Source organism: Bacillus rossius, chromosome 6, assembly GCF_032445375.1.
Source record: "Bacillus rossius redtenbacheri isolate Brsri chromosome 6, Brsri_v3, whole genome shotgun sequence".
Classification (NCBI taxonomy): Eukaryota; Metazoa; Arthropoda; class Insecta; order Phasmatodea; family Bacillidae; genus Bacillus; species Bacillus rossius.
Window position 1 is genome coordinate 6,215,098 of NC_086334.1, and position 25,037 is coordinate 6,240,134.

General features: G+C 39.3%; 2 protein-coding genes across 5 annotated transcripts in view; both read left to right on the forward strand.

Moving 5' to 3' along the window:
* Positions 1-2,265, forward strand: part of LOC134532552 (potassium/sodium hyperpolarization-activated cyclic nucleotide-gated channel 2) — a 154,823-nt gene extending 152,558 nt beyond the window's left edge. For both annotated transcript variants that reach the window (XM_063369070.1, XM_063369069.1), the window contains one exon: positions 1,712-2,265. In XM_063369070.1, the coding sequence (XP_063225140.1) occupies positions 1,712-2,078 (367 nt within the window). In that variant the 3' untranslated portion in view covers positions 2,079-2,265. The remainder of the gene's footprint in view (positions 1-1,711) is intronic.
* Positions 2,266-10,600: 8,335 nt separating this feature from the next.
* The window catches only part of LOC134532556 (ileal sodium/bile acid cotransporter-like), a 45,859-nt gene continuing 31,422 nt past the window's right edge, over positions 10,601-25,037 (forward strand). Inside the window, exon 1 of one of the 3 annotated variants that reach the window (XM_063369074.1) lies at positions 10,601-10,965. The gene's annotated coding sequence lies outside the window, so the exon portion shown is untranslated. The remainder of the gene's footprint in view (positions 10,966-25,037) is intronic. The other 2 variants (XM_063369073.1, XM_063369075.1) reach the window with 2 other exon arrangements.

The following is a 25,037-nucleotide window of genomic DNA, read 5'->3' on the forward strand; positions in this document are numbered from 1 at the left end:
TGGACTCTACCTTCTGGTCCATAACTTCAACCGTCCATGAAAACCTTGATTTCAAAAAAATAAGGATCAAAAATACATTTGCCTCTTGGTCATATATTAACAATGCAGTTCGTTGAATCATCATATTTTGCATCTCTGGTTCATAATATCTCTCTGTTCATAAACGTAGACTCTGCTGCGTGAACTTCCATCCAGACTTCCCTATTTTTTTAAACTCATAGTAATGTTAATAATTACTATATTTTATTAGAGCCCTATATGCATTTTTGATGCAGTACTCTTAGGGCCGCTTACAGAGTCAGTAAATAAGGAACATGCAAACACCCTGCAGGTTAATCAAATGTATAAATACTTGAAGGTTCGGTCTCACACGCCATCATCATTACCTTTTTTTTTTTTTTACTTTTTCTAAAATATTAACTCGATACATCTATTGCATTTGTTTTCTGCCACGAATATTTCCAACAGATATTCGCTTAGTGAAATATCATGGGCGTAAAAAGTTGCGCAAGTGATGATAGTTATGAAGATTTGCGAACCTTTTAACACCCATGATATTAAACTCATTGAATAACTACTGTTAGAAATGTTTGTTGCACAACAACATGTGCAAGGGAGGTATAGAGGGAAAATTAAAAAAAAAAAACTTAAAATAAAAGTAAATATGAAAAAATAAACATGGCTTGTGAAACTGGGTTTTAAGTCAATGACTTTGCAAGGCAGCCTTAACCTCTCGTGCTCATGTGGCGAGACTATTGGTTCTCATGTAAGGTTTAGCCTTGATGATCTATAGATACCGGAAAAATTCGCGGATTCATTTCGTAATAGGCTAAAATTCAAACATTTGTACAATTCTGCTAGTTCTGCTATTGGCTCGCAGTTTAACTGGAGCTCTCTGAGCCAGTGAGAGACTATCGACCAAAGATGCGTCAAATCACAAGCTACCCAGTGGAGACGCCTCACAATTTAGTACCCAATGAACACGCGTGTTTACTTGAGAAATGCAGAGGATAATGGAGGCTATCCTAGAGGTCATTGAAACCGTGAATTTTTCCGGTCCCTATTGATAGGGACTGGAAATAATTCGTGGTTTCTATGACCTCCAGGATAGACTCCACGATCCTCATTGCACTCGGGAAAAATTACACCAGCTCATTGGCTGCTGACTCGTGACACCTGCTAACTGGGATTATTGGGATTCGATACTTATTACGTTGAGGGTCATTCATTGGCTCACAGTCCTTCAGACAAACTGTGTTCCTATGACTGAAGCGGCAATAAGATACACGCTCCTGGATTCTAGCCTATCGCGAAATAAAACTGCGAATTTTTCCGGTCTCTACCTATTGATAGGGACCGGAAAAATTCGCGGATTCAATGACCTCTAGGATAGCCTCCATTATCCTCTGCATTTCTCAAGTAAACACACGTGTTCATTGAGTACTAAATTGTGAGGCGTCTCCACTGGGTAGCTTGTGATTCGACGCTTCTTTGGTCGATAGTCTCTCATTGGCCCAGAGAGCTCCAGTTAAACTGCGAGCCAATAGCTGAACCAGCAGAATTGTACACATGTTTGAATTTTAGCCTATCACGAAATGAATCCGCGAATTTTTCCGGTCTCTACTTATTGATGATATACTGATCTAGCTGGTATTGTAGTGGTTTGGAGTCCGCTGCGGTGTGGTATATGGAGAGAGTGCGTGATGTGCAGACTGAACAAGATCGGCAAGAACCCCAACCTGGTGTCGCACCGCGAGGAGGACATGGGCAGCGAGGGCAAGACCATCAACGCCGTGGTGAACGCGCTCGCCGAGCAGGCGGAGCAGGTGAACACGAGCGAGGAGTCCATGGGCAACCAGTCGAGCGAGAAGAGCATCAGCGAGCTGGGGCGCAACCTGCACGAGCTGGGCAAGACCTTGCACCGCCTCAACCTGCCGCGGCCCAAGTCGGAGAACAACTTCGCGGCGGCGGCGGCGGCGGCTGCGGCGGAGCAGCAGCAGGAGCTGCCCATGGACCGCGCGTCGCGGCCCGTGTTCCACAAGTCGGACACCTTCAACAAGGACACCGCCTTCCAATGACGAGGCCCCGGGCAGCTCCGCGACCCGACCCCTTGACCCCGGCCCCAGGGGCGCCGCCCCCGCCGCCCCCGCCGCCTCCGCCGCCTCGCCTGGTTCCTGTCAGTGTGAAGGGACGCACGCCCTCCCCCTCACCCCCAGACAAACACACACCGAGAGAGAGAGAAATAAATAACAAAAAAATAAAAAAGCTAGCAAGTTGTGCAATATTAGAAATATACAGAAATAAAAAGTAAATAGCTTTAACCTAGGGTGCTCAAGTATGTTTACGTAGGAAGCTGCAAATTTTACACCAGAGTAAAGTCACCGTACACGTGGTGTTTATAAACAATAGAGTATTTTATTAGTTCACATAGGCCTAAGTGTTTACGAGAAAAGATATAAGGATGGCAGGACCATTATAATATAGCTATATAAGAAAGTTCTTAATGAGATGGCTCTATATTTGTTCATAGCTATTTTCAAAAAAAAAACTCAGCCAAAAAATTGTGTATCGAGGATTTCAGAAGTGGCTTTTTACTACAAGAGTTCAACTAATATTGTGATTACAAAATAAGGAAGTTCTTATTGTTGACTGTGTTTTTATTTAAAAATTCGTAATTTATTGCAGCGTTGCTTTACTTAGCACTGACATGTTTCCTTTTATTGCAACTTAGATGCGTTAACCTGTGCTAAGAAGGAACGTTCCTTACAGCATCACCTGGTGATAGTTTTGATTTCCATTTTTAAGGGTAGTTTTGCGTAGTTCTTTCTTCTCGACAGGTCCTCAGTTCTTGTGTTGATTAGCGAGTGTGATGTAGGCATAGATCGTGAGAGAAAAAAGAGCAGCTAATGTAGGTAGGTCTAACTCATCCTATGTAGATAAACTTATGTTTGTGCTTATAATATTGTGATGTTCGACTAGATTTTTTTTGTTTATTTTTTTAAACTTTAGATCAATATTTAGCGCTAATATTTTTTACCAGAAGTGCTCATTGTTGTTATTGTACTGGAGGCTTGCGGTGGATTATCTCGTTGACCGGACGAATGTCGAAACGTCCATTCCCCCCCACCACTGCTCCTTCTAGTGACACTAGCTGTGATCCGAACCGGTAGCCACACTCCCCGTCCCCCCCTCTTATCCACCGGCCACTTCTCGCTGCCTGAAGCGAGCGGCACGTGGCAGGTGCAAACCAAGTTCAGGACAACTAGCGTTACTTCAAGTTGAAACTGTTATCAAAGTGAAACTGTTGTTACATAGAGACTTGTAGTTTCCGAAGGCTACGAACTGCGTATTGCCGTCCTCCGACACAGCTGTTCTTCTTCGCCTGGCGTGACGTCAGAAGAGCTGGATCTCAACTCCCGCGGCGGCGATGACGCTCGGCGCCCCAAGTCGGCGCCATGTTTCAAAAAGTGCTTACGGTAGGGACTTGAGTAGGTGCGTAGAAGGTCCCGCGCACTCGCGGGTGCAATAATCACTGTGTTTGTTTTTCATGCTGCGATAATATCGGTAAATCTCTCATGAACCCACCTGCTGCTTGCAAAAATTTTACATTGTTTTGTACGAAGGTTATGAACAAGGCCTATAATGACAAGCAATGTTTTTTTTTTCTCTTCAATGCAAGTTTTTCGCAAGAATGGTTTACCTTCCGAAAGAACTCAGTGACTTCATCTATTGCCTATTTTAGTTACCAGTGACACCATTTCACCATGTTGTCTGCAGGAATTTGTCTGAAAGCAAGGAGAAACTAGTTTTAGTTTAAAATTTGTTGTTTAACTTATTATATCATTTGTTTGTATTCAAACTTCACACATCATAATTTTGTAATTAAATAATATGTACACTACTACATTCATAATATATACCGAACCGAGCCTTTGTTATTGTTGTGGAAAAGATTTATACAGCTTGGCAGTGCAAGATATCTAGATACTAACAAAAATGTGCTGTTAATTATACTAAGTTATATTACGTTTCTTTTTAAATATTTTTTTATTTCAAAGTGAAAGAAGTTTCACTGTTCACATAAACTTAACACGTACAACATATAGTTCACGTCGAAAGACGTGTGTACAAAGCATGTTTTCATTTATGTAGACTTATATTTGTGAACGCTTATTTAACTGTAAAATAATGGCTGCAAACAATAACACATTTGCAAACCCCTAACAAATATATTGCTAGTTGGTATCAATAAAACCCCAATTATAAGTTTATTTATTTACAAAGAATAAACTTTAAACCTACTACAAACTATCCTTCGTCAAAATATTATATATTCAAAGATTTGACTTACCAACTTTGTATTTTATTATTTTATTTTCATATTTCACATAACTATTTTTTAGTCTACTTTTTTAGTTGGATATAATTTTTTGGTGGTTTGTAATCAATTTTTACACTTTATTCCTCAATACCAAACAAAAATTCATATAGGTACCTATGTACACACATATTATTAATTTACAAATGAAATCACTTAAAGTCTCGCTCATGTAACGAATCTCAGAAACACACTGAAAAACTTAGCAGTTAAAGAATGAAACATTTCTGTTATACGTCATGGATGCAAAAAACCAGACTTCATTACCAGCAATATGAAGATACAAAATCTATAACATGACAGGCCTGTGTGTTGGATGAATAGATGGTACCTACATGCCTACATGGTACCTCGGACCTAGATAATTGTTCTCTCTATGTCATTATTCTTAGCGCGAGGTGGTACCGGCAATAAATGTTCAGTTCTTGATCCTCCAACCTTGAGTGTGTCTCTGTTAGTAAAGGACGAGTCAAATGGGGCAGAGTTATTTCAAATATTGTCCAGCTAAATTTGTAACGTATTTTGACAAAGCGTGATCATCTGTAGGTGGATCGGATGTCATTCATTACCCAGATGGACAGTATTTTTGTGATCCTTCTAATAAAGGCCATCAAAATTTTTATACATAAATTAGAATCATTACGAATAAACTCCTTGTAAACATTCGATTGAGAAATCAAAACACCTACTGAGACATAAAAGAACCGGGTTTTTTTTACAACACCATTTCACCACTAGGTATTGTGAGTGCAGATTGGCTAATGCACAAGGGTTTATCTTTGTCATTAGCTGATGCTTTAGTCCAGTGACTTATTCGAGACAAAACGTGCATGATTCATAAAAAATAAATGTGCTACTTTTTTTAAAAGTTTGATGCGTGAAAACTAACTTTTCATTTAGATACTAATTACACTGGCATACTTATAAAGCCTGTTTAAAAATTAATTTTTTTCTGTTATTGTTTGTGATCCATTCTCTTTTGACTACAAAATAGAAACTTTTAACCTTTTTACAACATAACACATCATCTATCCAGTTTCATATTAAAAGTCGAACATTTTATTCGTAAACCTATGCAAATATTGTGAAGCAGCCATTATTAAATTAATTCAAAAATGTTTAGAAATCCTTTTTATCATTGTATCAGAAAGGATAAATCAATTTTGAATAAGAGTTTCTATTAAAGTTGTTTCTATTAAAAAATAATTTTATCTTTTAATAATATATATGTATTTAAATTAAGATTATGTGTATTTATTATCGAACATTGAAAGACCTAGTGAAATTTGTTACCAGGTTTCTTTTTTTATATATAAACGTAAGGTGTTTTAATTTACTGAATCTATATTTAAGTCTAGAGGTGTAGTCCACTGCGGCAAAAACAAAAAAATAACTAAAGAGTAAAATTAGATTCTAAAAAGACTGCATACTTGCTTGTCAAGAGATTTGTAATTCCTGACGGGAATAAAGTGAATAGCCTATCGGTTCGTAAGAATTTAAAATGTTTATTTTTTTTTTGACATAGTGTTGTACCAATTTTTTCCTCAAATCCTAAAAACAACATTTATATGCAGTTCTCTACACAGTTACACACAGAAATAATATTTAAATTAAGAAATATGACTTTTGGATAGTACCAGTCAAATATTGAAACTTTTCTCGTCAAACATGTTGATTGCTTGCATGTTATATAAAAAAGGATATTTCCTTGGTTTATAACCTCAAAACCAAATGGTAATTTGTAGACAAGGTTTCTATGCACTTTGCAGAGCTAAATATTTTTTTAATTACCAATAAATTTATGATAAGTGATAAATTCATAAGTTATTAATGAAAAGAACTATTATATAACTGTTAATAGTTACATGCATATTTATTCGAGGTTGCAAATAGATTTTGGATCTCGGATTGAGTTTTTAAAACACCAACATAGGTGGCTCCAAATATAATCAAAGTGGATCACAGGTCATGCTGTGTCTTCGAATTGTGAATTGAGTTTTGTGTGTCAATCCTTGCTGGTAAACGTACCTACGCGATTTCAGACCGAGAATAGAGGTCCATATTTCATCTGTCTGAATGACACATATGCATATTGACACATTGAGCTGACATAGAGTACGAATGACATAGAAATAGACTATATAATACATGTATAAATTAGTCCATTAAGGGAGTGGATGTTTGTTCACATTTATACTTCAATTATTACATGGCTAATATTGCACATACCAGCTCTCCAACTCTTAAACATTTTTTTGTTTTGTTTTATGCAGTTTAACACTTATTCTCTGCTGATATGTTGCTAAAACCACTATTTAAAAATACTCATTTCATAATGTCACTTTGAAGAATATTTCTATTAAGTTTATTTTAAACAATTCAACCAACTAAAGCATCAGCATTTATAGCTACTTTTTTGTAGATTTCGAAGAAATACTACCTATTGTAGCCGTTTCCATAGTGTGACTTCCGGAAATTTTTTTTTATATAGTTTTTCCTTTCCTGGTCCATAGACGCCAAAACCATCGTCAACTCAATCACTTCCAAACTGATACATAAAATAACATAATCAAAAATCTTGAACAAATTCAAAATTCTACCAAAGAGTTAGGAATAGAGAAGGTTTTTTGAGAAAAGGAACATTTGCTGTAGCTCCCAAAATATGACAAAAAAAAGCGGCCATTTGAACGTATTATAACTTGTAGGAGCATTGCCAAAACTTTTGCCTAAATACATTTTTGATACGACGAACCATAACGGCAAGGGGTGGAGGACAAAAATGTCATAGTTCCCTAAGTAGGCACACCATCAAATTCGTTCAGATTATTTGTAAATGGTATAATTTTTATCCAAAACATTAGTCTGAAACAATTTTTGATACAATGAAACATTGCAGCAAGGGGATGAAAAAAGGTTTAGAATTTAAAAAATATTCATAATTTCCATACCTTGAACACGATAAGTCCATTATTATTTATTGTAAAACCTTAAAATATTATCTACAAACTTTGTTACAAATATTTTTTGATAGAACTAACCATATTGCATGGGGTTAAATAAAACAGGGGTTGAATGACAATAAAATTCATAGTTCCCATTGTAGGCTATTTATCAATTCTGTTCAGATAGTTTGTTAAAATTAGTAATGTTACATGAAAATTTTGTCTACATCTTTTATACTACCAACCATTGTTGCAAAAGTGGAAAAAACAGAGGTTTAATGACACAAAATAATCATAACTCACTTGTTAGGTAAACTATAGAATCTATGACAATTGATTGTATATCTTTTAAAAAATATCTCAAACTTTGGTCTGAAACATTTTTTTTATAAGACGAATCATTACTGTAAGGGATGGAAATAACAAGGTTGGAAATACAAAAAAAAAAAAAAAAAAAATACTTTTTTTTAGCATGTATACTATAAAATTTGTAATAATTTATTGTAAAAATCCTAAACATTATGTAAAACCTATGGCTGATGCAATTTTTAATGAGACTAACTATTACAGAAAAACATTAAGGGTTGTAATTAAAAAAAATTTTAACTTTTTTAAACCATGTTAATATTATCCTAAGCCTTGGTCCAAAACAATTTTTGTATGTATTTTAAGTGTAAGGGATAAAAAATAGTGTTTGAATATTAAGGGATAGAATATAGTGTCAAAAGTATTCACTACAACCTTAGTAGGCATATTAAGAAACATTGTTCTAAACTAGGTATTCTATGCTGGATGCGTTGAGTTAAAAACATTCTAAACATTTGCGCTGCATGGAATAAGAGACTATGTTTAATCAATCATTTGAAATATTAGAGAAAATATAGGATGATATGTATATAAAAATTTTCAAATATTCCAGAAGTTAACAGAAGTTTCCGTAACATTATTAGGAATAAGTAGGTACTTTGAAATATATTCCTGTAGGCTGTGCCGAAAGAGATTATTAGTTATATTTCAAAGAAATACTACCTATTGTAGCCATTACCATGGTGCGACTTCCGGAAAATTTGTATATAGTTTTTCGTTTCATTATCTGTAGACCCCAAAACCATCGCCAACTCAAAATTTATACATACATACACACACACACGCATATATATAGGTGTGTGTGTAACAATTTTATGGACACGATAATTGCTGCAATTTTTCAAAAATCACTTCCATACTGATACATAAAATCTAGTAGTGAAAAATATCGTTCGAGTTCAGTAATGGGAAATATCCTACCAAAGAGGTAGAAATGAAGGTTTTTTTTGAAAAACAGAAAAATCGCTGTAATGCCCATAATATGGAGAGTATCACATCAGTTTGAACGTATTTTAACTCGTTGGAGTAATACCAAAAACTCTTGTCTAAAAACATTTTTGATACGACCAACCATAACGGCAAGAGGTGGAAAAAACAAGGTTTAAAGGGGGAAAAAATATTACACGGGTCTTAGGCACACCATTGAATTCGTTCATAGTGTTCGTAAATCTTATAATTTTTATCTAAAACTTTTGTCTGAAAAATATTTTTGATAAGATGAGCTACTACTGCTGCAGGGGGTTGGTAAAAAATGTACAATTAAAAAAAAACTCACATCTGTACCATGGACACTGTAAAATTCATTCTGACTTATTGTAACAGCTTGAATTATTATCTGCAATTAATAATTAATAAGGACTTAAATTATTAGGTAAGAATAATAAAAATAATAAACAACATATTATTATTTTACCACTTTGCAGGATTCTGTCCCTAAGAGGTGTAAAGGGTTAGATTATCTTTAAAGAAAAAATGCATATTTCTGAATCTACTAGATAAATGGGTAAGAAATTATGAATGAACAACAACCATAGGAGTTATGAATCGTTTAAGTTGTAACAGGGATTCATATTATAAAAAAAAGTTCTAGCATCCACTAAATCAATATTGGCAAATAAATATAAATTCATTATAAATGCGAGTTTATCATATTTCTTCTGTAGTTCATATCTGCGGTAAAATACAGTAACGAGTTTGTTTTATATGGTTAAATTATATTGTCATATTCACTTAGTTATGAGCCACCGTGGCGTTGCCTGTGTAAACGACACCCGATAATGGGTAACGTGACTCATTTCGCATGAGCGGCTTCAGTTGACTTAAATCTTACACTTGGCCACGTATGTTGACTTCAACTTCTTTAAAAATCCAAAACTAATCTCTTGTTGTTTGACTATCCATAAAATGAAATAATTAATCTTTACTGCAATCTGCGACCTTTATGGAAAAAAAATATATTTTATTTGAAATAATTGTCTTGAAATATATCAATTACATTCAAAAGTTCAATTTCATTTATAGGCACAAGCTAACACATCCATAGTTCTAAAATGATCTTTGGTTAACATTATTTCAGTACCTGAGTTATCAACGCATAGGAAAGAATGTTGAGTCCTTGTGTTCGAATCCGTCTGAAGTGTAGGCCGATAATTGTAGGTACTTGTTCCCGGAAGTGACATCACGAAGGCTGTCAGAACCGGAAGTGAATATCGCAGGTATGCAAGTAAACGAAACTGTTTATCCTATACTTCTTGCCTACTTTAACGTAAATAAGCGTCGCCAATTTGAATATTTGATTTAAAACTTTAATAATTAAAATACTCGTAAAACAATTTTTACGTACTTTATATTTGACCAGGAATATTATAAATATTGGAAAAAAAAATATTTTTTTGTAGATTTATAATTTTTGGACAAAACCAAGCACATACGAACGGAAGGTACAAACTTAAGACTCGGTCTTCGTTAAGTTTTTTTTAAATTTTTTTTTGTTATTAATTATAATTAACGGCTATTTCTAAAATTTTAACTTAAAAATTTCAATAAATATTAACTTAGTAAAATAACACAGGTGTCAAAAGTTTTTTTTTAATATCATTAATTGCACGACTTTTTACACTGAGACCTAAGTAGATTGCCATAACTTTGCGTGTCTGTTATTTTTAGCTAAAAATTTTGCTAGGATTAAATTAATTTATTGAAAGAAAAAAAAGTTGGACTGTACCATTTATAAAGGCGAAAACCTACAAACTGAGTGCGGAGTCGCAAGGGCACAGCCGTCTGTGTACTTGAATTCTTTCACGGGTCCAAGCGGAGCTTTGTACCATAAATCAGACTACGGCGCGCGCGCGCGCCGTAAGTACGGCACGATCACCAATAAGCCAGAGAGCGAGCGCGATGAATTCTCGCCGGAGGATTGGCTGCCGTGCTGGTCGGTGCGCGCCGCCGCCGCGGCGAGCGCTGGAGTCGCGGCGCGCTCGCGTGACGCAACACCCTAGCAGTGCACTTTACCTTGTCCGACGGTTAGCAAACGAGGATTCGCTGGTCGCCTGCGCTGACTCGTGTGATGAAAACCCAACGCGCTCGGTCGTAATGCGAGTTGAGGTCGCGTGAGGTGACTCGCGGAGGAACCGTTAAACGCAGCTGAGGATCACGTGACCGAAGCGGTGGAGGATCTGCCATCAGCTGCCTGCCACCGGAGCTGACGGGACCCTCTGCCTCGTCGCCCGTGCTCCCGGTGCATCCACGCCACGCAACTCCGTGTCGCTGTTACACGAGGTACGAAGCTCTTGTAATTATGTTTGTTTTAATGCGTGAGCGGGGACGTTATTGTTTTTGCTGTAACAGTTGCCTCTTGTCTCTCTCCCAGGGGCGGATCCAAGATAGGGCAAGCAGGGTAATTGTCCAGGGCCCTGCCACTATCAGCACCCCGCGACGGTCTTTTTAATTTTCGTTCCACTCGTTTGACTAGTGTCCCGCTAAAATATGGACATTAACGGCAAAAGTAAATCTTATAATATTTTACTAGCACTTAAACTAAAATTCTGGTCAGTACAAATTTCCTTTCATAATTTCGTATTAGAAAAAAAAAAGACTTGTAAAGTGTTTGTTGCCACTTACAATTACTCAATTCCACCGGAATTTGATTGAAGGGCGTTTATAAAACTTAACCGAGGATAATTTGTCACGAAGAATTTCAAAATTTCTTAATTAGCAATTACCATTTTATCGAAATTTATGTTCGTCTTAAAATTTTGTTTGAAAGTTAATTTTTAAAATTTTCCAGAGCCCCGCAAAGTTTAGGGCCGCTACCAGTCTCCCATCCTACTCCTAACCCATGTTTCCTTTTGTTTTACCTTGTAATGACTATAACATTTATTTTTTTAACTCCAGATAACTAAGCTAAAATACTTGTCTCTTGTTTCAAACCCTGCATTACTGCGCTATATACCACTGGTCGGCTGGACCTAAACCTGTGTTTCTTCTTCATGGGAGAACTATCGGCGTATGAAAAGTGCAGGCGAATGAAGAGGCAGCAACGAAGCATTCGTATTTATTGTTAATTTGTGTAGAGGGGTTTTGTGATCGTGCCATGCACTCTTAACACTGACAGACGAGGCACTGCTTAAACTGATAGGTATATAAACATGAAATTTTGCGTAGAAGTTTCTTACACAACGTAGGTGAGCACTAATAAAGGATTTTTGAAAATTATTCCTCTAAGGAGGTTAAATATATAATGAAAATTTGGTAAATCTCATCGGGCACACTGCCTGATACACAACGCACAGTTTAAACCGATGAATCTAGAAGCATGAAATCTTGCATAGTAGTTCCTTATATAACGTAGGTGAGCATTATGATATGATTTTTGAAAATCATAAAAAGTTGATAAAAAATTGGTTAAATCCCACCGGGCACACGGCTAGTATGGTATAAACCGACAACCGTTGCTTTCGCGGGAACAGTGCGTGCCAAGATATATTTCAATACACCATAGATGATGCTTTTTGTAGAATAACTTTTGCGGACTTAAGTATTCACTGACGTTTTGGAGCACCATACTGCGTTGTCACCTGACGAGCCATTGTTGAAAAGCCTATAATTATGGGTAGGTAGTTTTCGCGAAAAAAAATTTGAAGTCCTATTAGAATGCAACAAGGTAGACCCGCACCAGCGGTTTCTTCCTTGTGATTGGCGGCCGTGTGCGATACCAGTCGTTGCCTTATCTGAACGAGCCACTCAGGTCGCGTTTGCTTACGTACTGACTTGCTGTGATTGGTGATGTCTAGGGACCGGAAAAGTTCGCGGGTTCATGACCTCTATGATGAACTTTATAGTTCTACGTACACTCGGTCAAATGCCACCCTCTCATTGGCTGCTGTCTTGTGAAGGTGTCCCAACGTAGCGGCCTGTGATTCGATACAGCTACGGTTGAGTGTTTCTCACTGGCCCGGAGTCATCCAGGTGAGTTGTGAGCCAATAGCAGAGGCAGCACTAAGGTATAACTATTTGAATTTCAGGCTGTCGTGAAATGAATCCGCGATTTTTTCCGGTCTCTAGTGATGTCACGTTTGAAATGTAACCAAAAGAAACTACTCAATCACGGGGGGAAAAAATACAATCCTGCAGTGTTTTAAATTTTAACTAGTCTCGGAATCCTTTCGCGAAATATGCATGCCCCTACCCATAACCAATCACAGAAAAGATCTTTGCAAACATGAACGTGTTGAACACCAACAAACAAGTCGAGTTTCCCCACAAATACACGCCTCTGTACCTACTTATGGCGTGTCAGAAACACGAATCACCATTGAAATTGACGTAGAAACCTAGTACGGATGTCTAATGTTATAAAATTATAGTTTTGAATGTCATGTTTAGGGGCATGCATATTTCGCGAAAATATTCCGAGACTAGCTGAAATTTAAAAAACGCTGTAGCGTCGTCTGTGTTTCGTGATTGGGTGAGTTATTTCCAGGTTCATGTCTACTGTTACAACACCAATCACTAGGGGCAGGCATCTTTCGCGAATAAATCTTAACGCCTATTAGACTGCAACAAGGTATACCCGCACCTGCGAGGCCTTATTTGGCTGAGCCACTCAGGACGCGTTTGCTTCCCCACTGAATTACAGTGATTGGTGTTGTAACAATCGACATGTGCCTGAAAGAAATTCACCCAATCACGAAACACAGACGATGCTACAGTTTTTTAACTTATAACTAATCTCGGAATCTTTTCGCAAAATATGCATGGCCCTACCAATCACAGTGATTCAGAGCGGGAGCCTGAATAAGGCAGTGTTGTGAGTCTCGAGTCGTTCAGGCGACGACCGCGTGAACGCGACTCGCGTGTTTGTCGCGGCACCCTCTCACCCCCCGCCCACGCCTTCTTATCAGATGATTGTGGCCGTATCGCCGGGGAGACGTCATCGACACTCTGCGCTGGTGATAACAATCCGCAGTCTGCGACTGTGTAAACACTGGAGCTCTCGTCTCGCGCCAAACTGGGTCACTGGCTCCCGAAACCGGACCTTCCCTACCCGACGACAGATGCGAATACAAAATGACCTAACGGAGACGTCGTGTCCACTGGGCCCTGCTAGACGTGGGACAATACTAGGTGCGGGGCCCTACTGGGTGCGGGGCCCTATTAGGTGCGGAGCCCTACTAGGTGCGGGGCCCTACTAGGTGCGGGGCCCTACTAGATGCGGGGCCCTACTAAGTGCGGGGCCCTGATAGGTGCGTGGCTCAACTAGTTGCGTGGCTCTGCTAGACGTGTGACACAACTAGGTGAGGGGGCCCTGCTAGGTGCGGGGCCCTGCTAGGTGTGGGGCTCTGCTAGACGTGGGATCCTGTGTACAAAACATTAACTCGCGCAGATTTTCTCGGTCAGATGACTTGCATTTCGACATTTTCATTACAGTGGTCAAATGTTTCTGCCTCCAAGATGATGAGAAAAATACGATTTCTTTAACACTGCGACGTACTGGAGCAGCAGATGGAAGGTGATAATCCGGTTGTAGAAACCAGTCAGTTCACTGGTTGTGCTGTAGTAACTGACCTGCCTTGCACGCCTGTCCTGCATTCAAATATACTGCAGTTCTGCAACTCATTTGATCCGTTGCGTAACTGCTCCGGATAAGTTTTTCAATAAAAATAAAATACTGGTCAGTTGAGACGTGAGCGGAAAAATCCGCCTACCTTGGCACACATGTGGTGTGTAGAGATTCAGGAATAACAACGCGATTTGAAAACTACTTAAGATAACCAAGTGCGAACTGTTTACGAAAAGCATTTAAGAGTTCGCTGAGAGCCGTTTCAAGATTAATTTTTAAAACTTTATTTTTGGAAGAGTTAAAATGGCTCAAATGCGTGTATTCACTGTTTCAGAATAATTTTTAGGCATAAAACAGCCGGCACAGATTCTTGAAAGGACTTAAGGAACTTGCATTAGGCATTACACCTTTACCATAATTTCACCGCCATGCAATGTCCGATAACCGTTCAAATTTCATAATTGCCCTACGCACGACGGGAAAACTTCGTGCCAGATCAGAGCCTAGCGCTTAGAGGCGATACCGCGCTAGAAATACCAGCGTGCGTCGCGCTTATCATCCCGTCTCACGAACACAGATACACCCCTAACGAGGTGGGCCCCTTAACACGTATTTCTCCCGTAAATTTTCCATTTTTCCCAGTACCAACATAGGTGAACATAATTACTATTAATGTACAGACTTTTTAACGGAATGTTGCCCCTAGATAAATGAAGCGCTCTTCGTATTTCCAGGAAACTGTCTCTTCGTAGAAACTAAGCTGCATTCCAACTCTCGTCGAGTTGTGTGGCGTGTTTCAAACAGGGCAAACACGCATGTGTAATAATGTGATTACTCTGCACTTAACGAGTTTTTTTTGTTAAGAATTGTCACTTAAAGGTTTTTCAATATGAGTTTCATGGACCTCCGCCGGCCATTTTTTTATGATCCTTTTTTGTCTATTTTTTATTTGTGGAAAATAAGGACATTAATGGAAAAACAAAAAAATTAAAATTTGTTAGCGTTTAATTAAAAGTGCTGACCAATACCTTTCAATATCAATTGAGTGCTCATGATTTCATACAATAAAAACTTTCAAATATTTTAATGCGTCATATAATGTCATTATTTCACAGGAATTTGATCGTTGCCATTAATAAAACTAACCCGAGTGTATTTCTTCGAGAAAGAACATAAAAATTTCTTAATATAAATCAGAAAAATATTGGTTAAATTTTCAGTTCCAGGTTGCCTAAATAACATTGTTTTCGAGAGTTTATTTTGAAAGTGTTTCAGCCCCACAAAGTCTAGGCCCGCCAATGATGAGTTTACGTACAAAGTAATTAAATTCAAAGTCTGTAAGCTCACGAATATTTTTGTAAATTTACGGAAAATCGGTGTATAATTTGTAACCATCTTTTTCAATAATTTTTTAAGTGAACATTTAAAACAGAATACACTTATATAATAGTAAAATCTCTCTATGCTGCAGTCTGTAAGCGTGTAAATTGTTTACTATTTATCATTTATTAAGAACTTGTACCATTTGTAAAGTTTTACGTTAGCGGACGTTAGCATTATATTACATTACAAGTAAAAAACTTTAAAGTTGATAAAGCAGGTATAAAACTGTGGAGTATGCCCCTACGTACAGATTTTGTCTATCTTTACCACCAATGACTCAAATCTTTTGTTATTTGGTTATGTTTGTATTAACCCGTTATTAAAAATATTTGTATATTTTGTTTAGTATATATAATTCCTTGCAGTTACAGAACTTTTTTCGAAGTATCGTAGAATAATAAACCCAAAAAATAGTTTTCCCGGAAAACTAACATTTTTAGTGGTTACTGAGAGAAAAAAAAGTAATGTTTTATGAACAAAATTCCGGTATCGACCTACAAACCAACAATTTTGGTCTTACAACTATACATGGAATTTTTATACTATTTAGAAATTGATGTAAACAGATCATTGCTCGTAAGGAATTTTTAAGTAACATTTTACCTCGCAAAGCATTTACAGAAGTGTTTTGACAATGATTAGTTGTCTTACTCGTATGTCGTGTGTCGTGTGGCGTGAGCTCAGGCATTGACAGTGATGATTGCCGTGACTTTCCTGTGCTTGCAAAGGCAGGATGACGCTGCGGTGTTTTGCTGTTGCCTTCCGCGGGATTATGATTACATATGATTAAATGCGATTGTATATAAATGTATATATACATTTAGTAGTATACGAATGTATTTCCGGAAACAGGCTTTAAGGCTGTGGATTGAAGATTGTCGACCGCCATCTTGGATTGTGACGTCACGGCGGCCATCTTGAATGGTTGTGACCTTGACCTTTGACCTTGACCTTGAATTTGATCCTCAAAAATCGCCAAAATCCGCCAAAATTGGGCAAAATTTGCCCAAAATTCCTCAAAAATCGCCAAAATTTCCATTTCTGTGGAAAAAAGTTCCGCCAAAAAATCTCAAAAAATTCCACAAACTAAAAATTTCTCATTTCGAGGGAAAAATTTCCCGTTTCGAGGGAAAAATTCCCGTTTTTAGTCCTTAAAAATCCCAGCGGCTGAAAATTCCTAAAACTGGCTTAAGCATCCTTAACTCAAGCCTCAGTTAAGCCATTTCTAGGAATAAGGATACCATGACCGCCATCTTGAATTATGACGTCATCGTTGCAATTTCCGTTACGGTCGCCATCTTTAAATTTATTATCCGATTTTAATGAAAAAAATTTAAAATTCATAAAACAAATTAAATAATAAAATTTTTAATAAAATATTTAAAAAACAAACATTTACGACACGGAGCTCGGAGTCCTCGGTTCGAACCCGACGAGTGCAAAAAAAATAAAAATGGCGACCGATCCTTCCCCCGAGGTGGCTGCAGGCATACTGACTCCCACCACTTTTTATCATCATCTAGTATGACGTCATGACCGCCATCTTGTCTTCGATGCTGGAAGCCATCATCATTGTATCGTCGGCTAGAGTGCGCCGATGACATGTTAGTTTAATTCGTATCCGCTAGAGTGCAGTAATCATTTATTACTGTGACATCCGCCATCTTGTCATTTGGCCGCCATATTGAAAATCCGTAATTATTTAGCTAGAAATTCGGGAAAAGTTCCAAAATTCATTAAATAAATCACTCATTAATTTACATATTGATTCGATCGATTCCCGTCCTCGGTTCGATACCCGATCGATGCAATAATGTTTAATCTTATGTAAAAAAAATAATTTAAATAAACCATGTTCAACATTCTTAAAGAGACTTTAAATCCTCTACTACCACCATCCTATCAGACATCAAGACCACCATATTGGAAATGTGTAATTTTAATGCTAGAGATCCGGGAAAAAGTTCAGAAATCATTAAATAAATTTCCGATCAATATACTGATTAATTAGATCGACTAAGGTCCTTGGTACGATCTAGGATGATGCAAAAAAAAAAAAAATATATCATCAATTTAACATAATAGTAACAGGTTCGAGGAATTAAACACCGCAAGTTCTTTTACAAACATAATATTTATTACATAATTTCTATTCTACTACAGGATCACTTACGAAAGCCAACAATCTTATAATCATTTAGTTCCGCAGCGGTGTGAAATGACTAATTCTTAGCTCCAATCGGTTTATACTAGACAGAGTCCAGCCAGAACCTTTACAGACATAGTCCACCTCTTCTTGACAGAGTTTCTGGATACCGTTTTTAACAGTTTGCTTCACATCGTCAGAACTGTAAATTACTGCAGCAGATGTCTTGAATGCACACTTCTTCACTTCGTCATCGAACGGATATGGCTTTCCATATATACAGTCCAACCACAAGTTATATTTCAAAGGTCCGTTTGTTGCTACATCATCAGTAAGCTGATTGATTATCTTCTGTCTGATATCGTCAAGAAAATTACAAATGTCCTTCGACTCACCGAACGTATTTAGATAATAGTAGTCTTTCAACGTTCCACGAAATGCAGACTGCGCCAAGTAGAAGCCATTATCGTTCACTTGTAATGCTACGAACACAGTCTTAGGTTTAGTTCCATGTTCAGACGTCATAACAATCGGTTGCTGGGCATCTGTTTTTTTGGTTGTACGCTTTCGTGTCTCCAATCTAAAGCGAGGAGTCGAAATGTCGGCAGGTAGTTCAGCAGTAGGAGCACAGACTCCACCTTTACATTTTTTCGCATGATGTCGCAAACTGTCAATTCGAGTAAACCATTTAAGGCACTCATCACATCGAAACTTCATGCGAGAAGGATTCTTCGCGCATTTGCTCCGCTCATGTCTTCGTGCATCATGGGAAAATGCGAACGACGTATCACAGTAGCTGCAAGGATACCGTGGTGATGAAGACGATCCTTTCAGACCCGATCCAGATACAGGCGTTGCAACAGTAGTACCATTTCCAGGCATTCTCTTATGCACATCGATGCATCGTTGTTGCGCCGAAACCTTTACTTTCTGCCGCACAGCAGGACCTTTGCATGCCTTCATGTGCGTTTTCATATTATCTTTTCTTGCAAACTGCTTATGACATTTCTCACAAACAAACATTTTACGATATAGGTTCTTGGCACATTCGCTCCTCTCGTGTCGCCGAGCATTGCTGTTGTTTGAGAAAATCTTGTCACAGTAACAGCACCGATGTTCGCTAGTTGTCAAATCAGCATCCATTGAAGTCTCCATCGAGGTCGTATCGTCGATCGTCGTGGTTTCCTGCACATCCAGCTCAGTAGTCATTAAGCTATCTTCTGCTGGTGGTATCACATCTGTTGAAATCTCCTCCAATGTTGACATCGTCGTCGTTGCCAACGGGATCTGCTCCACCATTGTCGTCGCTGTCGTCAAGGTTCCCGTAGACGATGATACAACGTCCATCAAGTTCGGCGTTAAAGTCGGTAAATATGCCATCGAGTTCTCAAGAACAGGTAATTACGCGACTTATTCACCAGATGAAATAATCTAGGTGATCCTTACACCGTCGACGACAGTAAAAAACTGAGCGACCTGCTGTCTAGGACTCGCTTATATACATGCACCGGATGGAATAATACGCAAGTCAAATCAAGATCCACTTACTATAATACCAGAGTCAAAACAACATTAAAAATAGAAGGACCATCAACGAAAAGGCAGCACATTTGGAAGCACCGACAATGAAAAGGCAGCACCGACAACGAAAAGGCAGCACATTTGGAAGCACCGACAACGAAAAGGCAGCACCGACAACGAAAAGGCAGCACATTTGGAAGCACCGACAACGAAAAGGCAGCAGCGACAACGAAAAGGCAGCACATTTGGAAGCACCGACAACGAAAAGACAGCACCGTCAACGAAAAGGCAGCACATTTGGAAGCACCGACAACGAAAAGGCAGCACCGACAACGAAAAGGCAGCACATTTGGAAGCACCGACAAAGAAAAGGCAGCACCGCCAACGAAAAGGAAGCACATTTGGAAGCACCGACAAAGAAAAGGCAGCACCGCCAACGAAAAGGAAGCACATTTGGAAGCACCGACAACGAAAAGGCAGCACCGCCAAAGAAAAGACAGCACATTTGGAAGCACCGACAACGAAAAGGAAGCACCATCAACGAAAAGGCCGCACCGCCAACGAAAAGGAAGCACATATGGAAGCACCGGCAAAGAAAAGGCAGCACCGCCCACGAAAAGGAAGCACATTTGGAAGCACCGACAAAGAAAAGGCAGCACCATCGACGAAAAAGAAGCACATTAATTTGTCATTGACTGCAATATTCATTGGTTCCAATATTCATTGGCTCCAATATTCATTGGCTCCAATATTCAATGGCTCCAATATTCATTGACTCCAATATTCATTGGCTCCATCAGTCATTGACACCTACAGTCTTTTGGTTCCAAAAGTCTTTTGGCCCCAAAAATATTAGGCTAGAATTCATCGAGTCTAAGAGACTATGAGACAACATGGCTACGAGTCTAAAATGATCTAGTTGGTTACGAGTTATACATGGCTTGCGAGGCTACAGAGCTACGAAGTTTCTAGTACACAGGTTTACATGACTGCGAGGATACAGGACTACAAATCTGCAAGAGTACTTGACTACGAAGGTACTCGTGTACATGACTCCAGTTACCGCATCTGTCTTCGACAGAATTTTCTCTTTTGCTCCAACTGCTCCATCAGCATTATGTTATAAGATTACAAGGCCTCTTGCTTACGTAGCTTCAAGTCTACGAGCCTCCAATGCATCATGACTACGAGACTACGAGCCATGAGGTTACGAGTCTATGCGATTGCGAGTCTTCTAGGTTACGTGATCGCGAGGCTATAGGACTACGAAGCTTCCAGAACGCATGGTTACGAGACTGCGAGGCTACAATTCTACGAGGTCCCAAGACATCCTGGCTACGCGACTACGAGCCATGAGGTTACGAGACTACGTGACTACGAATCTTCAAGTTTACGAGACTGCGAGGCTACAGAGCTACGAAGCCTCTAGTACACAGGTTTACGTGACTGTGAGGATACAGGACTACCAGTCTGCATGAGTACTTGACTACGAAGCTACTCGTCTACAAGGCTACAATTACAGCATCTGTTTTCGTCAGAATTTTCTCTTTTGCTCCAACTGCACCACCAGCATTATGTTATAAGATTACAAGGCCGCTTGCTTATGTAGCTTCAAGTCTACGAGGATACTTGGATACGTAGCTTCAATTCTACGAGGTCCTAAGACTTCATGACTACGCGACTTCGAGCCATGAGGTTACGAGATTACGTGACTACGAATCTTCATGTTTACGAGACTGTGAGGCTACAGAGCTACGAAGCCTCTAGAAAACGAGTTTACGTGACTGCGTGGATACAGGAATACAAGTTTGCATGAGTTCTTGACTACGAAGCTACTCGTCTACAAGGCTCCAATTGACACATCTGTCTTCGATGGAATTTTCTCTTTTGCTACATCTACGCCATCAGCATTATGTTATAAGATTACAAAGCTACTTGCTTACGTAGCTTCAAGTCTACGAGGCTCCAATACATCATGACTAAGAGACTACGAGCCATGAGGTTACGAGACTATGCGATTGCAAGTCTTCAAGGTTACGTCATCGCGAGGCTATAGGACTACGAAGCTTCCAGAACGCATGGTTACGAGAATGCATGACTAATTGGCCGCATGGCTACGAAACTTTATGTCTCTGACTACAATAGCACTATTCAGTGGTGAGAGTTAATTTATTTCATGCAAAGGTACTTGCTGCAAGCAGTTCCGCTTTTCAACATCAGATGACGTCACGTTTTGCTTGCAGGTAAAATAATATTTATTTATTTTATGCGGGATGCGGGTTGTTCACTATCGATCGCATGAGAAGAATGGCATCGTAATTCTTCAAGGAGAAGGAAGTTCGTCCTTCCTGCTAGTGCTTCTCAGATTTCTCACGGTCCGCCATATTGGATTGCGACGTCACGGCTGCCATCTTGGATGGGTGTGACTTTGACCTTTGACCGAAACCGCAGGAATGATCGCAAGCACTCGGATTAATCATCAAAATATTGATAAGAATAATCAGGAGTACACGGAGAAAACCATCATAATATTGGCAAGAATAATCAGGAGCACACAGAGAAAAACGACACACGTTTTCTTTGATATCATAAAATTACAGAAAAAAATATTTAAAAATAAAAATAAATTAATAAAAAATTTAAAATAAAAACAAAAAATACATAAAATTCTGGCTTGTACTAGAACTCTATCTTTGCTCAACAATGATAAGTTTACAAGCTTGCAGAATCTGTTTATGTATTTTTTGTTTTTATTTTAAATTTTTTATTAATTTATTTTTAGTTTTAAATATTTTTTTCTGTAATTTTATGATATCAAAGAAAACGTGTGTCGTTTTTCTCTGTGTGCTCCTGATTATTCTTGCCAATATTATGATGGTTTTCTCCGTGTACTCCTGATTATTCTTATCAATATTTTGATGATTAATCCGAGTGCTTGCGATCATTCCTGCGGTTTCGGTCAAAGGTCAAAGTCACACCCATCCAAGATGGCAGCCGTGACGTCGCAATCCAATATGGCGGACCGTGAGAAATCTGAGAAGCACTAGCAGGAAGGACGAACTTCCTTCTCCTTGAAGACTTACGATGCCATTCTTCTCATGCGATCGATAGTGAACAACCCGCATCCCGCATAAAATAAATAAATATTATTTTACCTGCAAGCAAAACGTGACGTCATCTGATGTTGAAAAGCGGAACTGCTTGCAGCAAGTACCTTTGCATGAAATAAATTAACTCTCACCACTGAATAGTGCTATTGTAGTCAGAGACATAAAGTTTCGTAGCCATGCGGCCAATTAGTCATGCATTCTCGTAACCATGCGTTCTGGAAGCTTCGTAGTCCTATAGCCTCGCGATGACGTAACCTTGAAGACTTGCAATCGCATAGTCTCGTAACCTCATGGCTCGTAGTCTCTTAGTCATGATGTATTGGAGCCTCGTAGACTTGAAGCTACGTAAGCAAGTAGCTTTGTAATCTTATAACATAATGCTGATGGCGTAGATGTAGCAAAAGAGAAAATTCCATCGAAGACAGATGTGTCTATTGGAGCCTTGTAGACGAGTAGCTTCGTAGTCAAGAACTCATGCAAACTTGTATTCCTGTATCCACGCAGTCACGTAAACTCGTTTTCTAGAGGCTTCGTAGCTCTGTAGCCTCACAGTCTCGTAAACATGAAGATTCGTAGTCACGTAATCTCGTAACCTCATGGCTCGAAGTCGCGTAGTCATGAAGTCTTAGGACCTCGTAGAATTGAAGCTACGTATCCAAGTATCCTCGTAGACTTGAAGCTACATAAGCAAGCGGCCTTGTAATCTTATAACATAATGCTGGTGGTGCAGTTGGAGCAAAAGAGAAAATTCTGACGAAAACAGATGCTGTAATTGTAGCCTTGTAGACGAGTAGCTTCGTAGTCAAGTACTCATGCAGACTGGTAGTCCTGTATCCTCACAGTCACGTAAACCTGTGTACTAGAGGCTTCGTAGCTCTGTAGCCTCGCAGTCTCGTAAACTTGAAGATTCGTAGTCACGTAGTCTCGTAACCTCATGGCTCGTAGTCGCGTAGCCAGGATGTCTTGGGACCTCGTAGAATTGTAGCCTCGCAGTCTCGTAACCATGCGTTCTGGAAGCTTCGTAGTCCTATAGCCTCGCGATCACGTAACCTAGAAGACTCGCAATCGCATAGACTCGTAACCTCATGGCTCGTAGTCTCGTAGTCATGATGCATTGGAGGCTCGTAGACTTGAAGCTACGTAAGCAAGAGGCCTTGTAATCTTATAACATAATGCTGATGGAGCAGTTGGAGCAAAAGAGAAAATTCTGTCGAAGACAGATGCGGTAACTGGAGTCATGTAGACGAGTACCTTCGTAGTCAAGTACTCTTGCAGACTTGTAGTCCTGTATCCTCGCAGTCATGTAAACCTGTGTACTAGAAACTTCGTAGCTCTGTAGCCTCGCAAGCCATGTATAACTCGTAACCAGCTAGATCATTTTAGACTCGTAGCCATGTTGTCTCATAGTCTCTTAGACTCGAAGAATTCTAGCCTAATATTTTTGGGGCCAAAAGACTTTTGGAACCAAAAGACTGTAGGTGTCAATGACTGATGGAGCCAATGAATATTGGAGTCAATGAATATTGGAGCCATTGAATATTGGAGCCAATGAATATTGGAGCCAATGAATATTGGAACCAATGAATATTGCAGTCAATGACAAATTAATGTGCTTCATTTTCGTCGATGGTGCTGCCTTTTCTTTGTCGGTGCTTCCAAATGTGCTTCCTTTTCGTGGGCGGTGCTGCCTTTTCTTTGTCGGTGCTTCCAAATGTGCTTCCTTTTCGTGGGCGGTGCTGCCTTTTCTTTGCCGGTGCTTCCAAATGTGCTTCCTTTTCGTTGGCGGTGCGGCCTTTTCGTTGATGGTGCTTCCTTTTCGTTGTCGGTGCTTCCAAATGTGCTGTCTTTTCTTTGGCGGTGCTGCCTTTTCGTTGTCGGTGCTTCCAAATGTGCTTCCTTTTCGTTGGCGGTGCTGCCTTTTCTTTGTCGGTGCTTCCAAATGTGCTTCCTTTTCGTTGGCGGTGCTGCCTTTTCTTTGTCGGTGCTTCCAAATGTGCTGCCTTTTCGTTGTCGGTGCTGCCTTTTCGTTGTCGGTGCTTCCAAATGTGCTGCCTTTTCGTTGACGGTGCTGCCTTTTCGTTGTCGGTGCTTCCAAATGTGCTGCCTTTTCGTTGTCGCTGCTGCCTTTTCGTTGTCGGTGCTTCCAAATGTGCTGCCTTTTCGTTGTCGGTGCTTCCAAATGTGCTGCCTTTTCGTTGTCGGTGCTGCCTTTTCGTTGTCGGTGCTTCCAAATGTGCTGCCTTTTCGTTGATGGTCCTTCTATTTTTAATGTTGTTTTGACTCTGGTATTATAGTAAGTGGATCTTGATTTGACTTGCGTATTATTCCATCCGGTGCATGTATATAAGCGAGTCCTAGACCTCAGGTCGCTCAGTTTTTTACTGTCGTCGACGGTGTAAGGATCACCTAGATTATTTCATCTGGTGAATAAGTCGCGTAATTACCTGTTCTTGAGAACTCGATGGCATATTTACCGACTTTAACGCCGAACTTGATGGACGTTGTATCATCGTCTACGGGAACCTTGACGACAGCGACGACAATGGTGGAGCAGATCCCGTTGGCAACGACGACGATGTCAACATTGGAGGAGATTTCAACAGATGTGATACCACCAGCAGAAGTTAGC